We start from the raw sequence: 17,362 nt of genomic DNA on the forward strand, positions 1-17,362 counted from the left end.
TAATAGTAGCTATCTCTCGTCCATTTTTTTCAGTCTGGACCATTATAACCTGGTTAAGTGTCATACAAGAATGTAAGAATTTCATTAAAGTCAGTGCATGACATCTCTTTCTCCCCATCTCAAGGCCAAGTTGCCCTGTCACAGAAGAAAATTAAATCGACATGATTTCTATTTGAAAAAAAGCAGTGCGACCTCTTTATTTCCTGTCTTTGCTTTGATGTCTACAAGTTCCCAGCTTTCAGAAAATGAAAGTTCAGTTCACTGGTCTTTACCTCAGCTTCTTGTTTTACACCTTTTTAAGATTATCGTTGCCATTTAACTTTTTCCAGTTTTCCTGGAATTTTTTTTCAGACATCATCTACGAATAATAGTTTTCAAAAATTACTATTAGTGACTCTGAAATTGGGCCCGCTGAGATATTTTTCAGATCAGCTCATGTAAGTACGCTCTAACCTGCTGCATTTGTACAGATCTTACTTCTTTGTCACCAGTCATCTCGCTTACAGTTGATCTTCAGTGAGAACTGAAGGGAAAAAAATAGGAACATGTCTCCATTTTCATCTGCTGGCTGTCTTTTCTTTTTGTTAAACAGCAAATTGATCCAATTTGATCTTCCTCTTACCAGCACTGTACTTGTAGAATGATTTCTCCTGGACTTTGATGTCCCTTCCTTTTTTTCTCCTCTATTTTAACCTTTTTGATTTCGGCCTGACACCTTCATGCGGTTCCTTTATACCCATTCATAGTAATCTGACCCACTTTCTATTTTCTTAAAGCTGCTGCTGCTTTGGGAAAGGAAGCTTCATGGTTCTTTTACAACACTGTCTGTCTGCTTCATTGGAAGAATTTGTGCTTGTGCTTTGATAGTTACCTTCAGGAAGTGCTAGTGCTCTCTTATTATAGATATGTCTTGCAACCTAGCAGTTTTCTGTGTTTATTGAAACCTCTCTTCTGGTCTAGTATTTTTACTTGGTTATTCTTTATTATTTACTCAATATTGAGAAGTTTCTTATTTCATAGTAATTTGTACCAGTGTAACCTTCTGTTTTGATGTTTTCAGTCAGTTTCTTCTCTGTAACCTCTTCCTTCCATTCCTTTATGTTGCTTTTTGTAATTTCACGTTTAAGGAATCTAGTTGCCTTTAAGGATATCTCTGTTTGTTTTATGTATGCCTTCTGTTTTGGGAGTTAAAATTGTCCATAACAGTGACATTCAGCACTTGAGATGATCATGGCAACTGTTCAGAGCCCTGTGAAACTTGATTTTCCTGGGTTTGTAAATCTTACACACCCGTACTGTGAGAGAATGTTTATGTTCAGTTTTTCCTTTTTAATCCGGAGGCATGTTCCATATTCAAGTACTCCCTCACTCTGTGTTTCTCTCTGTATAAGGTACTTCAGAGCAAATAAATGTGGTCTCTTTGCACGAAGCACCATGCCTTCTCTGCCCTTTTGCTGGCCTGTCTTGCCTGAACAAATACTTTGTTTATTCCAAACAGAACTACCCTACCAAATCTCTAATTGAGATTATATTTTAGAAGACACAACATTCAGTAACATGGTAATTTATAAAGCACAACATCCAGCTCATTTTTTGTCATTGTCTTCTTGGTACTCCCTTTTGTGTTCCTCCTTGGATGGAGTGAGGGTTAGTTTAGCCTTATGACAGCCATTAGGATCTTGCTACTGTTGTTCCTTTGTAATTACATCTTAACTGAGAACTGCGACAAATAAAGTCCAGATTCCTGAGAAACCATGTTCCCAGAGAGAGTAAATGAAATGCACAAAAAGTGGGAAATCTCTGAATCAGTGATCTTTGAAAGCCTTTCAGGTTCATGTGGGATTTGTGGCAGATAACTCTGAGGCCGTCACATTTCAGAGTTATTGCAGACTTGAACCATCAGTAAGAGGTTTGGTTTGCAGATGCCTCAATAAACAGTAGCACAGCTAAGGCTCAGGTTTGCAAAAACATCTCCTATCTCAACAGCTGGAGCAACGGAGTTCTTGCTCTCCCCTCCTTCCAGGTTATGTTTGGTGAAGGCTGTCTCATGGCGCTGTTATGCCAACCTGTTCCATAGATCTTGTAGTCTGTGAAAGTTTCACTCTATGTTGTTCAGGGGAAAGATGACTGGGAATAAGAAGTGTCAACTTGATCAGATGTGTCAATTTGTTTATCCTTAACGTTTGTCTACTTTTCCCAGCCATGTAAACTGGAGTAATGATTGAAAAAACAAAGCTGTTCAGTGATTTAGCTCTTCAAACTTGAGGCTGAAAGTAAATGCTTAGTTGCTGGATGGGAGGACTTCTAAGTAGTTGCCTGAAATTAAGATACGTATAAATTTTATTTTCTTTGAGATGAGAAATAAATCATGACATAGAATGGGATTTCTCTAGAAGAGAGCAGGGTAGAGATTCCTAATGATGTCAGTTCTCTCATTCTTGCAGCAATGTATTATTGATGATATAATACTCTGAAAACCCTTTCTTTTCTCCTTCCAAGATTCACAATCGATACGAAGGCAAAGACATCTCAAAGCACAAGCGAAACTTGGCTATAGCGGGTGGTGTAACCTTATCTGTGATTGTTTCTCCAGTTGTAGCTGCAGTAACTGTAGGTAAGCAAATAATAATATTTTGTGTCTTGGTAACACCTTGCAAAAAGAAGCACACCTGAATAACACAGCTGAGATAAGTGCTATAGTTTCCTTTTATAGGTAAAGGAACTGAGACAAGGAGTCGTGTGAGGTTAAATATTTATTGGGGCAGAATGAAGAATACAGTACTTGATTTTAATGCAGTATTTCCTGAAAAATTAAAAGTCATTTTTATCTTGCAAATTAAAGTTTTCACATTGTCGTATCTGGCTTTTAAGACTGAAGTATTTAAAGTTTTTTTTTAAATGACCAAGAAAAAAACTGTTTCCACAGAGTCTGTTTGTATTTTAGTAACTTCACATCAAACTTTTCTCAATGCAGAACAACAATGTGGTGTCTATTACAGTCAACGTTACAGTAGTTGAAAAATTATTTGTTTTGCTGTGGGAGTCAGTTTGAATTGTTATCACATTCTTTCTCATGGTGACTGTTGAGGGTAGCATTTGAGGAAGATCTGGCTGCACCTACAAAATACTTATCTCACCTTCCCAAGTAATTTCAAGACCACTGTAAACTTGGATTTTTTTGGAAGGAGTGGACTTGCCAGGCATTGCCTTGCTTCTTGAACTCTGTTGCAGCACAGGCATCTTCACAGTTGCACGTTAAGCTGGTGTCGATACTGATTCATACTAAGACACACCACTTAGTTTTAAGCTGGATCAGTCCCCTGAACGTGTGGTTGTGTCTGCAGTGTTCCCTCTTGTGCCAGAAGCAATGCTCAGAAAGGAATGAGTAACCTCAGGAAGGCAGGGCCGCTTTTAGCAAGTGATGGTTCATACTGGCCCTAAAGCCATGGCTTTAAACAGCTTGTTATCAATGCAGGACAGGACCCCCGTGCAAATGGTGATATGCCAGTCCTAGAACTGGCTCTGGTGTCAGCATGCATTGTTCTTCTGTAGCTGTGGTGTCAGATCCCTGCTAAACAGGTAGGGGGGCAGGGAGTCTCACAGTTGTATTTATAGGTCTGCTTTATCTCATTCTTTCAAGCTGTTGCTTATTCCTGAGCAGAGATAAATGTGGCTTTTCAGGGAAAGCAGTTGGGTTTTGTTTTGTGGAGTTTTCCTCTTGCCCCATTGCTGTTAACACATGGCCTCCAGTCTCAGGGCATTATATGGCTTCCAAAATAATGACCATGAGAATATGGATTTCCTCCTGGAATACTGAGAAATTTCTAGTGAAGGGGGCTTCCTGTAATTGGAACCTTTATTTTAGATTAGACTGAGGAGCCTTTCTATTGGGTGTGCTTCTGTCCATTTTCAGTATGTGCCAGCTTGCCATTTTTCAGTTTGCCATTTCTGTATCTTCCATGTACTTCCAGCAGCAAAGCCATAGAATGATTTAATTCATATGCTAAAGGAGTAACTTCCACAGTCCACTAGAAGGAGTGGAATGGGAGTGTGTGTGTGTATCTATGTGTGCTTTAGCCCACAGTTCCTTCCACTGGTGTCCCTTAACTCCTGCCACCCTGCTCCACAGAATTGTTTACTTTTAAGAAAAACTTATATTGAAAGATCCTAGAGTAATAATAATGCTAAGTCCTAATAAATTGATAGCAAAGCCCTTTCTGCCTTCATTGGATGCAAAATGAAGCCCCTTATTAAATTAGTAGAGGTACTAACATTTTTAGTTGAATTACATTTGAAATAGAGCTCTGCTATTTCTGCCTCTCAGGTGAAACATGATTACAGTCCCCAATGGAGCTTTTATGAACCTTTAAAATACTCAAATTTTGTTTGTAAAAGATGGTATGGACATACTGGAAGTATTAATTTATCAATCATTAAGGTTCCCTTCCTATCGGTGCTGGCAGAGGATGTTCTGCCTGCTGAAAGGACTTTACTGTCAATTTCTCCTTAGTGATTTACCAGTATTTCTTAATTTTACTTCCTCCTGGTGTCTTTCAAATGTGAAATATTAAGTAATCATAGGAAATGAAATTGCCTTTATGAAAGGCTCTAAAATATAAGCCACATTTAATGAAAGACTGTACTTTCCTCTGCAGGTATTGGTGTTCCTATTATGCTGGCTTACGTGTACGGAGTTGTTCCAATTTCCCTCTGCCGAAGTGGGGGCTGTGGTGTGTCAGCTGGCAATGGAAAAGGTGTCAGGATAGAATTTGATGATGAAAATGATATAAATGTTGGTGGAACAAATGCAGCTGTAGGTAAGGAAATTCAGTGTTCCATTTTCTGTAAATGTGGGCTTTGTGATTTGTGTTTGCTGCCTTAGGTACTAGAGTGAGTTATTTGCAGTTGGGGCTGCTTCTGCTCATTGCTGAAAAGAGCACCTCTCAGGTCATGGTAGCCTCTCTGCCATATTGGGCTAGGCTGTAATACAAGCATTAAAGCTTTTCTTGCCCATCTTAATCAAAGCCAGACTCAAGTTTTTTCCATATGTAAAAGTTTTAAGATAGCATTAATGTTGCTCATTCAGAATTCTGTTTTGTGGACTTGTTTTTATTCATAATGGGACAAACTAAGTGCTGATCTGATGCTTTAATTTTTTAATTACATGGCACTACCCTTTGTGATGAGGTTCCTGTGTGTTCCTTTACTTCATGTAACCTGTCCTACCTGTAGTTAATTTTTTGGTATTTTAAGTATGTGATGTCAGGCATAACCATTACAGCAGCTCCAAGAGAGGCGTCTCTTTAATTATTTGTGGTGGTTTGTGGGGTTTGGTTTTATTTTCCCCAAAGTTCTCTTTTTGTGACAGTATGTTTTACAAATCCTTCTTCTCAGCATAACTTCAGGAACAGTTTCCATGGTCGCATTCTAGAAACAACCAAGTGATACTTCCATAACTGACGAGCCGTCTTTGTTTGTGTCTAGATACCACTTCCGTGGCAGAGGCACGACACAACCCCAGCATAGGAGAAGGAAGCGTTGGAGGGCTGACTGGCAGCCTGAGTGCAAGTGGGAGCCACATGGATAGGATAGGAGCCATCCGGGACAACCTCAGCGAAACCGCGAGCACCATGGCCCTGGCTGGGGCCAGCATCACAGGGAGCCTCTCGGGGAGTGCAATGGTCAACTGCTTTAACAGGTGAGACGTGACCTTCTTACACTGTCCTGCTCTACGTAGGGGCAGAGGAAGTGGTATTGCTGGGTTTTCTGATTTTTGTTTTTTGAAACTGGTTCCTGTTAAAAGGAGCTGTCTCTGGGAGATAAACAGTTAATCCCTGACAAACTCACTTGATTTTCAAGAGATCCTGCCTGGCCACAATCCTCAAAGAAAAGCTTGAATTTTGTTCAGGGTGAGTGGGGCCTGAGATCTTGTTTCCTGCTTCCCAGGAGAGCTTCACAGGAGTCGGAGGGAGGCACCTCATGTCTTAGGCAGTTGTGTTCTCAGGTGCATCTCGCCCCAAAGTCAGAACTGCTGACTTGTTCAGTAGTCTACAAGTACCAAGCTCTGTTCTGTTGCCTTCAGAACACCTGGATGGAGTGTGGATTCCAAATGGACTTCAGGCAGGAGGGGAGGCAGCTGAGCACCTGGCCTTGCCAAGGTGGCAGCTTCTTATTGTTTAGTGCTCAACGCCTCCTGTGCATTTGGACCTTTCTGCTTGTTGACTCTTCTGCACCCTGAAGAGAAAGGGACTGTCTAGAAAGGGTTGTTAATGTGTAGGGGTCAGGGTGGAATTTGCTCCTTAAATCATGTGCCAGCAATGCTCATTTTGAGTAATTTGGCAGTCCAGTCTATATAGAATAGAGTGAAGGATAGTATCAAGAGTTCCCCTATGCTGGGGCACGTTTCAGGCTGTGACTGCTGAGTGAGGTATACATACCCTCCTCTTTAAAGAGATGGAGCGGAAAACAAAACAAAAAAACCCCACTTCTGTTTTACTATTAGAACAAGACGTTTGGAAAAAAGCTTGTAATTTGCTTTCTGGCTTATCTGCTCAGCCCAATTTAAGACAGCTGAGGTTTCTATTATTCCTGTTGCAGTTGATAGCAATACAAAAAAAGTAGAGTACAGAACACAGTACTCTGCATGTTACTTGATTAGTAATAATTTTGCAGCAGGAGAAACATGGGAACTATCATGTCTTGAACTTATGTACCCTTCTGATTGAGTTTTCCATTTTTGAAGTATAGTGCACTATCTGCAGAAGAACAGTAGCTAAACCTGGAAGTTGTCCATGTAAATCTCAGGAGGAAAAGAATCCAGAACCTTTCATTAAAATATAACATTTTGCTTTGTTGGGAAATAAATCTGGTTTTGTTTGTTTGTTTTTAATCAAAATAATAGTAATTTTTGATAGTGGGAAAAGAGAACCTGTTTCATAGGGTAGATTATGTACATCTGTACTGGAGTAACTCATGAACTTTACTTATTACTGACTTATTATTTACTTATTTCAGTCTGCAAGATGACACTAGTTTTCAGCTACTGTGCTTTAACTGTTGTGGCAGTCTGTGCAACTCTCTCTCTTTCTCTCAAAGACTGGAAGTACAAGCAGATGTGCAGAAAGAACGATACAGTTTGAGTGGAGAATCTGGCACAGTTAGCTTGGGAACAGTTAGTGACAATGCCAGTACCAAAGCAATGGCAGGATCCATTCTGAACTCCTACATCCCTTTGGACAGGTAAGAGAAACGTGGTGAAAATAGAATATTAATAAGCCTGGCTTATTAGAGGATATTCTAAGCATGCCTCAGCTGTTCTACTTTTACACTTTGAAAGTGTAATCCTGCAAATTTTGTTACAAATGGAATAAATGTGAGTGCTTACATTTTGCCAAGGTTATTTCTGAAGCACCATCACTGTAGTGCAATTAAGTGTCTGATCTTTCAGACTTGGTATTTTCCTTTGGCTTGTTTATTTGGTTAAAGATTTCTCTGAAACAAGATACATCTCTCAGTTTTTGCCGTGTTTGTTGAAAAGCTTCAGGAGTTTGTTTTGCCATTTTAGCTGGCTTAGATGACCACTTACACTCGTGGGTTCTTTCTTGTTGTAGGGAAGGCAACAGCCTGGAAGTGCAGGTGGATATCGAGTCCAAGCCAGCCAAGTTCCGGCACCACAGCGGGAGCAGCAGCGTGGAGGACGGGAGCGCTGCCGGGCGCGGCGCCGCCGGCTCCTCCGCCGGCCCGCAGGAAGGCAAGTCCGGCGCCGCCAAGTGGTCCAAGGACAACACGGCGGGGAAAAAGTGCAAAGGTAAACTGAGAAAGAAGAGCAGCATGAAGATTAATGAGACGAGAGAGGACATGGATGCTCAGCTGTTGGAACAGCAAAGCACAAACTCCAGTGAATTTGACTCTCCCTCTCTCAGCGATAGTATTCCATCTGTAGCAGATTCGCACTCCAGTCATTTCTCTGAGTTCAGTTGCTCAGATATGGAAAGTATGAAAACTTCCTGTAGCCATGGTTCCAGCGACTATCACACTCGCTTTGCCACAGTCAGTGTTCTCCCTGAGGTGGAAAATGATCGCTTGGAAAACTCTCCACAGCCAAGTGGAATCCCTGTGCCTGTTCCAACAGCCCCAAGCACTGATGTTCCACAGCTGAGTTACATTGCTGAGGAAAGCATTAATAATGGATCTTCGACAGATGTAGATTTAGGTGTTGGTGAAGCACTGAAAGAAACAAACAACAACCATTCACAGCATGCTGTGGAATTAAGCACTGCTATTCAGACTGAAATTTAAGTCTCTTAAGTGCTGCAAAAGCCTTTGCCACTAAAGAACCCTGTCTGAAAGCTGATTGAATTACATGCGGCTTCCGTAAGTTTCAGGTGACCAGCAGAAGCAAGGTTTTGATACAACTGCAATTTTCTATATACTTGTCTGATAAGGCAAAATACTTCATATGGATCTTCAACCTGTGTGAAGAGACATACAGGCTTTAACCAAGTGCATTACAGCAGTACAAATACGTCCATGTTTTGTATTTTTGCCACAACTTTGCTTGAAAGCATATACTTGGTGTATTTAGAGAAAAAATGGTAAATCCTTAATATGTTAAATGCTGAAATGAATAATATGTCCTGCACTGTTCACTTGGAAAATATGAGGTTTGGGATAAAATGATGTTAGCTGAGCATTAGTGACTTAAAACCACTTTTGTGTGAACTCTTAAATTTAGGGGAAGTAAAGACCTGCATAGACCTATACAAACATACTTCAACAGTGAATATTTGGAATGATAATTTTGTTTCATAACTGGACACACCATATTTAGAGTGCATGTAGAATGAACTGCATATCTACAGATGGATGTAGCCTGTGTCAGAAGTGTTTGTATGTGTGTACACTTTGAACAGGGTTTTGGCATTTTACATAATTTCAGAACAAAAGAAATTGGTACTTCATATATGGTGGAATGGAGACGTTACCTATTCATTCATGCAGCTGATCATGCAGCAGGTAAGGCTACTATATAGTGTATAAAAACTGTAAAATAACAATGCAGTTATTTATAAACACTGTAGAAAAGCAGATGCAGTCACCTTCCGTTAGGGGGAAAATCGGTGCCCCGTCAATTCTTGGTGCCTTTGGAAAAGACTGGGTGTGAAGTGCCTGGTCGTTTGAGGATTTTACTGTAATGTTTTCCAGAATGTCCTCTTTGGCCACCTTGGATCACAAAAGAAAATTCTAGTGAATAAAATTACTGTGGTAGATATAATAGAGTTATTGGCCTACCAAAGACTCACTCAGGCTTTAGTGGACTTGACATCTCTTTGCGAGACATACCTGTCTTCAGTCCCAGAATCTTAAGTGCAGTGCAATGACTGCCCAAGTGCAAAGATGGGTTCCAAATATGCTGGCTTTTTTTTTTTCTTTCGCATATGGAAGATATACAAGCTGAACACAAGCTGAAGTTGGCCAAAGCGCCTGTACTGTTAACAGTTTTTTGCTAAGTAATTCACTAAAATGGAAAAAAAAAAGGTGAATCTCATAACGGTTAACAATGTTCTGTCTTGTGTTTCATGTGTTGCCATTATGGTGCTACTGGAAGTTTGGTTGGATAAAAAGAAAATGCCATGAGCTGCAGTCCTCTTCCATGACTTATCCTCACCCGTTTCAGTAATAGGCTTATAACACTAGTGCCAGTTATGTTATTTGGTAATGCTTGTTACAGTATTTGTATATTTGCAATTCAGTTTTGCTCAGTAATATGCGTGTAAACTGCATATCTGAAATAAATGTCTAAATACTGACTTCTAGTGGTCTGTCATTTAGTGTGCTGATCAGCCTTATGAAAATGTGTATGTTCCCAGCAGGAGCTTTTCTTCCTGCAAGTTGCTGACTGCTCTCATCTCTTGTTGCCTTTAAACATTTTTATTTTACTAGGTGTGCTTTGAAAGTTGAATGCTCTGATACTTGGAAATGTAAGATCTAAAGTCAGCTGCATTTTGTACAAGACTTCAACCTCATTGCTCTTCTCTAAGATGAAAAGAAATCTGATCTGCCTCTCTGGCAGCCAGGACAGTAAATGGTTTTCTGAGAGGGATGTGGCTCTGGCATGAGCATGTTGCTCTTCAAACAAAACTGCATCATCTTGGCACAAGTCAGATCAGATTGCTGAGCTAAACTCAAACTCTCTCTGTCTGAAGTGATGCTCTTCTCAGTTCACGTGACCTGCACAGAGTTCATTCTGAAACACCACAGACTGGCCAGAGTTTCTGGGTAACACCTGGTGGGTTTTGCTTGGCTGAACTGCCTGTTCACTGGATTCATTTTCTCACCTGCATCATGACAGGCTTGGGAAGTAAGAAACTAAAACTGATGGGTTGCATTACAGAGCTGGATCTGCCTCATCCCAAACCCATATGTAAGCTGTACTTCCATCAGAGTGAATATGCTGGGTCAACTCTAAAGCTACAATTAGGGCATTATTTATACCATTTCCAGTAGCAGATGCTCAGAGAATAAGAAATAGGGTAAGTGGAACCACATACTCTAGAAAGTGTAGCAATTTTTGCCCTGTCATCAGGCACTCTGAACAGGAAGTAAACACAAATCTTGTATTTTGTAGGGGGTTGGTGTTAACAGTTCCTTTTTGTCATTTGTTCCTGGTTGATTTTTTCTCCCCCAGCATGAACACTTAAGAAGCACAATTAATGAGAAGTAGATGTATTGAATCGAGGTCAGCATTAACTGAATGAAGCACTTGCTGTTCCTCATCTGATGCCAGTTGGTGAATTCTGATGTAATTTTTCAGGCCTGTATAGAAATTTCTCTGTTAAATTAATGAACGGAGGCATTAATTGGTTCTTTATGCAGCGTCTGGAGAGTGGAACAGCAGTGACTCAGTGACCCAGTCGTGGTTCTGTCACTGCACTTGCAGACTTTCCCCTTGGAGGTGAATGTCCTTCAAGGCCTCCTGTTTTTAACCTCTGAGGAGCGAAGGTTTGTGCCATCTCATAAAGCACTTCCATGAGTTTTCTGAAGCCAGATGTTACTTGAAATAGGGCAGAGGGTGAACCTCCCCTCTGACTTTTACCTTCAGTTCAGTTTTGAGTCTGATGTCTTGGTGCAGCAGCAATAAAGTTATTGCTGATGTCTCAAACTTTGAAAATGCGTGATTTGGGTTTATCCAGTGCAGCTGTTAAATGGCTGGCACACATCAACGTGCAGCAGTGCAGTCCAGTGCTGACAGCAGGGAACTGGGAGGTGGAAGACCTATTTCAGTGAGTTTAAACCTAACTTTTAATTTCTCAGGTCCATGTTGCTGTGCAGGAAATTGGAAATATAGTTTACTCTTGTAAGTAAACTTTATCAAAAGGTTGTGTTATTTTCAGTCACTGGAATAACCTGACAATTTTACATGTGACATTGAGAACATGTAAATTCTTTTCTGTTCACTTTTGGGTAAGTTTTTAGCAGAAAGCTGTTTTGTTGATTCATTTTGTGACTTTTTTTATTCAGAGGTAATATTTCATGTGTAAGGCAGTCTAAACAGAAATAAATAAAACACCAATAAATTTAATGCACTGAATTTTGATTCTATAAAAAAAGTGAAAGGTAGAAGCCTTCTATTAATACACTAATGCAGAAGATGCTTCTCTTATTTCTAGAGCTTGAAGAAGCTCTATAAGAATTGAGAAGGGACCTTTTTCTTTCATTGAAATAAACCACAGGAAAGATCAAGTTTACATCTGATTTCCCAGCAGAGGGGTTCTTTTTCAGAATTTCTTTTCATGATTTCTGACCAATTTGACTAATTCATGTCAGATTGTGGATCTTGAGGAAATTTATTTTAATGTCTGCCATATCTGAGAATATTTGAGAGATAGTTACAATTTTAAATAGATTAAAGCCATCATAAAAGCTTTCCTTGTGATGTTTGCATATGGTTTTTTTGTAGTAAAGCATCTGGACATGTGTATTCTTCCTTTCTTTGAATCAATTTCACAAACTAATGTATGAGCTGATTGCTTTTTACTGATATGTAAACATTTTTGACTGACTTATGTCTCTTCAAGTCATTCAAATTGATTTTCAAACAGTTGCCTACTTAATAATGCCACTGCTCCGATGGGTAATAATGCTTAATAAGGATAATCAAGTAGAAGGTTGAAAAATACTAGAGTTAGTGAACTTAAAAAACATTAATATTCCATCTAATTCAGGTGAAATTGAGGCAATTTTGAGCAGAAACTTTGGAAATAACACTTAAGATTTATTCGGAATGACTTCATGAAATTACAGAGGTCTGAAGAGCACCATTAGCACCTTGACTGCTGCTCGTGCCAGCCCCAAAGGTGACAGCCACCTGCTCTTCTCAGATTTAATAATCTGGTGGTGCTGTGGGAGCAAAACGTTCTCCCCATGAGTGGCAAAGAATCCCCAGGTCAGATCTTGGTGAGAAATGCAATCCCAGAGTGGTGACGGTGTCTTTGTTACCTTCAGTCTCACAGCGTAGGAGGAACAGAGTCAAGTGGCCATGGGGTGCCTGGTAACCGAGATGCTTGTCTGGGAGGTGGGGGGGCGGGGGGTTGATGCACAAACCACATGGGCACCACTGAACTTCTGTGCCAAACAGGACCCCAAGTCTTGGAAGATGGCTCTGAAATTGTGATCTTCTAGTCTCGATTTGTGGTTTGTTGCTGTTCATATAATTATTAAGAATATAAGACATGAACTGAGGGTATAGACTGTGGACAGGTCAATGTGGTGTTACATGAAGAGCTCCCAGGTTCTCCCCGAGAAGGGGCACAGCCTTGTGTGGTCCTGCTTGCCTGTGTGATCGCTGCCTGTGCTACCAAAGCAAACTTGTTTGGCTTCCTCAGCTCCACGATGCGTTGCCATCTTCCCTTCTTTAGTTCTGCAAAACACTGGCTGTGCAATACTTTCCCTAGAGAAGAGGAGAAGAGGCCATTCTTGTAGGTCTAGTTTATTGCCAGCATTATAGACACAGTGCAGTGTAACTTGTGGGCAGTCTCTTGGCCTCCAAAGAGGAGATTTTGGCAAGTGTCTACCAGGTCATGCATAAGGCTTTGCAACATCTTTCTAAGGAGATATAAAAGTTTTCATGTAGGTTTTGAATGCTGCTGAAAGAACTGTTGAGAAGGTGGAATAGCATCTATGAGGGCATGAAACCATCTTGAAAAGATGTAATTGGAAAAGGTGCTGCGGCAAGTCCTGGCCAGAGCCATTGGTTGCTTTTTCACTTGAGCTGGAATTCAGTGCACAGCAGCATTTCCTTGGGCTGTGCTGCTTTTTATAAAGGGTCCTTGGGTGGAGGAACTGGACTGTGTGGTGCATCGTGTTGCTTGGGCTGTGCTGAAAGGAGCTGCTTGGATGAGCTGCTTCTAGATCTCTTCCTTGTCAGTGTCAGACAGTTCAAAGTTATTGCAGAAATAGAGTAGCGTAGCAGTCTGTCTCATATACTTAATTAGATTGAAACGTAGGTATTTTAAAGTGCTGTTGAGAACTAGGGGCAGGAAGAGTTGTCCCTGAGGTGGTTCAGAATCTTAGAGTCAAGACCCAACTGTGCTGTCAGGGAACTCACTGTAAAAAAACAAACAAACAAAAAACCCAAACAAACACTAAAAGGTGTTTTTTTTCTGAGGAGACAGATTTTATGTTTATATTATTCATATACATGTATAAATTATATTTCTCTGTCCTTTTTTTGTAAAAAGATTGTGACAGGTTTTCAGAAGGAGTTTAGGATTTTGTGATAGCTTCTCTGGCTTGGGAGGCTGCTGCCTGGAGGCCTTGGGGTGCAGCCACGAGCACAGGGACAGATGTTTGTTGGTGACCGTGCCCAGCTGTGCTCCCTCCTCAGATGTCTGTGCTGCTCCCTACACTCTGTCTCCAGGGCTGCAGGCCTTGCCTGCTGTGGGCCCCTCTATGCTAAATCTGGCTTGTTTATTCCCTTCGTGTCTCTTTCTAATCCTGACGTTTGATTTCTGGTCCTCCTGGGTGATCGAGGCCCTGCTGCTGCTGAAGGTCGCTGTGGACAGGGATGTGCTGTGGGTCTCGGCTCTGCACCGTCCCCATCCTGGCAATCCCCACCTGGAGCAGGGAAGGGCAGTGTTGAAGGCAGGCACAGGCTCTGCGCTGGGGTTGCCACATCACCTTGTTCAGCCTCACTTCTGCAGAAAGAACCGAGGTTCCCCCCAGCTCTCATGGAGCACGGAAAGCTGCAAGTGTAGAGTGGCCCCCCCGGGCTGAGCTGTGCTGGCCCCGCACTGGGCAGGGCTGGGCACTGCCTCGGTATGGGGACAAGCGCAGGGCTGGCACTGCAGCAGCACGGGGAAAGCCCAAAGGGAGTGGGACTGTACCACTGAGCCAATCTGTCCTGCTGCTCCTAAGCTGGGTCCTGCACAGCAAAGTGTCCGAGAGTGAGTGCACCAAGTGACACAAGCAGACCTGTGTGTGAAGCTCCTGCAGTAGCACTCCTGGCCCTGTCACCGGCTCCAGGCCGTTCATGTAACATCTTCGTGGGGCAGGTGAAGGAGGTGAAGTGCCTGCAAGCACAGCTGGGTAAGAGCATCCCCTTGCCAGCCTCTGCGATGATGCCTAAAATGTGATCAAACTGCTCATCATTCCCTTGAAATGTTTTGGCCTTGGATCAGGCACGAGACGAAACAGGAATCCATCTGGCAGAAAATCCAGGCTCCTTGCAGCAGCTGGAAGCTCAACAACAAACATGAGCCTGCTGTTGCACCTCGCTTGTGTGCCAGGCCAGGTAACTCAGCAGCTGTGACATGTGACAACCTTGGCACCTGCCTGCACATCAGGTACCAGCAGGAAGCATTTTGGTGGGCAAAGCTGACACATCTCTCCTTGCACAAGGTCCTGGTGAGCCGGCTTGACAAAAGGCCTATTATTGCTTACCATCTCCACAGTAAGGACATTAAATTCCAAATGGCCTAAATCTGAGCTGTTATGTTTAGGCACCAGACCAGTGCTGAGGGGGTTTAGGGTGCTCGAGCTGCCCTTTCCTTGCTGGCTGCCTGCTCAAGACATTTCTGAGCATGCCATTCTGTGTGATGGGCACTCTATTCCCTTATAATCCCTCTCACTTAACAAGCAAACCCACTCTCATGTTGCTGACTTTATTTACAAGGGTGGTATTTAGCAAGCAGCAACTGAGCAATGGCACAGGCTGCAAGGAAGTGGCACTGACACCGGGTGCCCTGCCCTGCCACAGCTGGAGGCTGCATCTCCACTGACTCTGTTACATCCCGGTGGGGAGACCCAGAGAGTGGGAGAGGACCCACAGAGAGGTGGCATTTAATCCTCCTTTAGCCAGCCGGCTGGGGTGATTCCCTGCTCTGAGCTGCCTGCCCTTTGTCCCCTGGGTGGGTGCAGCTCACAGGCAGCGAGCAGAGTTACCCTGAGTCAGGTCATAAATCCTGATTTACAACTGGGGAAGGAGCCTTGTTCCCTGCTGTCCAAAAAAATATGTTTTGTTTATTGTAATGAAAGTTTAAGTCTTCTGAAAGGCCTGGCAACCACAGGAGTAGCCCTTCACTTATGCAACTGGATTACATAAAGCAGAGCAGATTCTGATGAGTGGGAAAAACATCACACATATGGGCAAGGAGTGTGGTTTGCCAGTAACTCGCCTCTCACCAGCTTCTCCTGCCTGCACCACTGTGCAGAGTGAAAAGAGTGGTGGTGAGAGGCCTGCAGTACACCAGCTTTTTGGCCAGGGAAGCAACCATGCCGTGATGACACTCAGCACTGCTAGCAACTCTTCCTTTTGGGTGACTGCACCTGTCAGTCAACCTGGAGCTGGCTTCCTTAAAAATGTCAAAAATATTTTGAAAGGACCAAAAGAACAACAGTGTGACCACCTGTTCCCCAGCATGTGCTAGGCCCTAGCCCCTGACCACATTTTCCGTGCTCTCTCGTGTTAAATACAGGGACGGGGATCCACTGCAGGCCTGGTTAGCTCGGCTGTACAGGGCAGGTGCTGTGTGTGGCCAAAATCGGCTCATTGCCACACTTCACCTGCATAACCAGTGGTCTCCTCCTGTTTTTGTATGGCTGTTGGGTTTGGTTTGTTTTGTTTTTACAAAGCTGGATGTTAATGTTGAGGGGGTCAGTGACAAGCCTGAGAGTGTAAGACTGTGCTACGGTTTGGGTCTCCCCACCACAAAGCCAGGTCAGCCCGTTGAGGTTCTCTTGCCCTTTTCAAAAGAGAAAAGGCTTTAAAGAATGTAAAAAACCAATACCAATAAAAGAGGGTGGGTTTTTTTCCCCTCTTTTCCCCTCTGTTGTTTCTGGGCGCTATGTTCACACCGAAGTCACAGTCAGTGCCAGGGTGAGCAGGGAACTCTTCTGTCAGCAGCTGCTCATCCCCAGTGCCACACAGGGGGTGCTGCTGCCACTTCGGTGCAGAGGCCACTCCGTGTCACCTGGCCAAGGACATTGTCTTTGACAGGTGACTGCATCTACTGCTCAGCTGCAACTACTTAGGGCTGCAAAGATTTCTCCCTCTGGCCCTGAGGCTGTTCCCCAGACTAAGGCAAGAGGGACATATTTAGGCAGCCCTTACCTGCCAAACAAGTGGTTTTAGGAAATCCACACCTGAAGATATTCCCTTCTGCACCCCCTGCCCATAAAATTACTTTCAGTGATCTAATGCTGCAGGTTTTGAAGCCTGGTGGCTTTGGCTTGAGCTGTTCAGGTCAAATCAGCAGTACAGTCCCTACCATGTTTTATTCTATTTATTTTCTAAGTTCTGGGTTTTTAAAAGTTGTTCTGCCTGTCCTTCAGGCCCTCCCAAATGCTGTCTGAAAAAGCAGTCACTCTCAATGAAATCTGAATGAGGTAGGGCCATCACCAAAATGACTGCAGGCACTGCAAATCCACTGCTGGTCTTACAGATGAACAGCTCACATCAAACTTCTTCATTTTTATTGTTCAGCTTCGTGGACCATTTTTCTTACCTTTGAGAGTTGCTAACTTTTTTTTAAAAAAGAAATATATATCTGACTCTTTGACTTCATTTTTCAGCCATTAAAACATTCGATGGTTTGGTTTCTTCTTTGTTCCCTTGCACTTTAACTTTGGAAGGTGAGGCCAAAAGGTCCTACTTGAGACAGGTATGAGGGAACATCAGACAGAAGAGAGTAGCAGATAATGCAGGTTGACCTGATGTTTAAAGAAGAGATGTAGTAAAGGATTAGTGCCTGAAATTCCAGGGGCCTGCTACCCACAGTGCAGGGTGTTCCCAATTCCTGCACTGATTAGTGCCCAATGGCACCCAACAACGTGCTGGAGGACATCAGGACATCTCCCAGAGTGG

General features: G+C 42.7%; 1 protein-coding gene across 1 annotated transcript in view; it reads left to right on the forward strand.

Moving 5' to 3' along the window:
• RNF19A (ring finger protein 19A, RBR E3 ubiquitin protein ligase) overlaps positions 1-9,809 on the forward strand; it is a 54,049-nt gene extending 44,240 nt beyond the window's left edge. Inside the window, exons 7-11 of the mRNA XM_050315330.1 lie at positions 2,500-2,614; positions 4,656-4,817; positions 5,485-5,698; positions 7,096-7,239; positions 7,611-9,809. Coding sequence (XP_050171287.1) covers positions 2,500-2,614; positions 4,656-4,817; positions 5,485-5,698; positions 7,096-7,239; positions 7,611-8,298 — 1,323 coding nt within the window. The 3' untranslated portion in view covers positions 8,299-9,809. The remainder of the gene's footprint in view (positions 1-2,499; positions 2,615-4,655; positions 4,818-5,484; positions 5,699-7,095; positions 7,240-7,610) is intronic.
• Positions 9,810-17,362: the final 7,553 nt, after the last annotated feature.

Source organism: Myiozetetes cayanensis, unplaced genomic scaffold (genome assembly GCF_022539395.1).
Source record: "Myiozetetes cayanensis isolate MyiCay16 unplaced genomic scaffold, myiCay2020 scf1, whole genome shotgun sequence".
Lineage (NCBI taxonomy): Eukaryota > Metazoa > Chordata > Aves > Passeriformes > Tyrannidae > Myiozetetes > Myiozetetes cayanensis.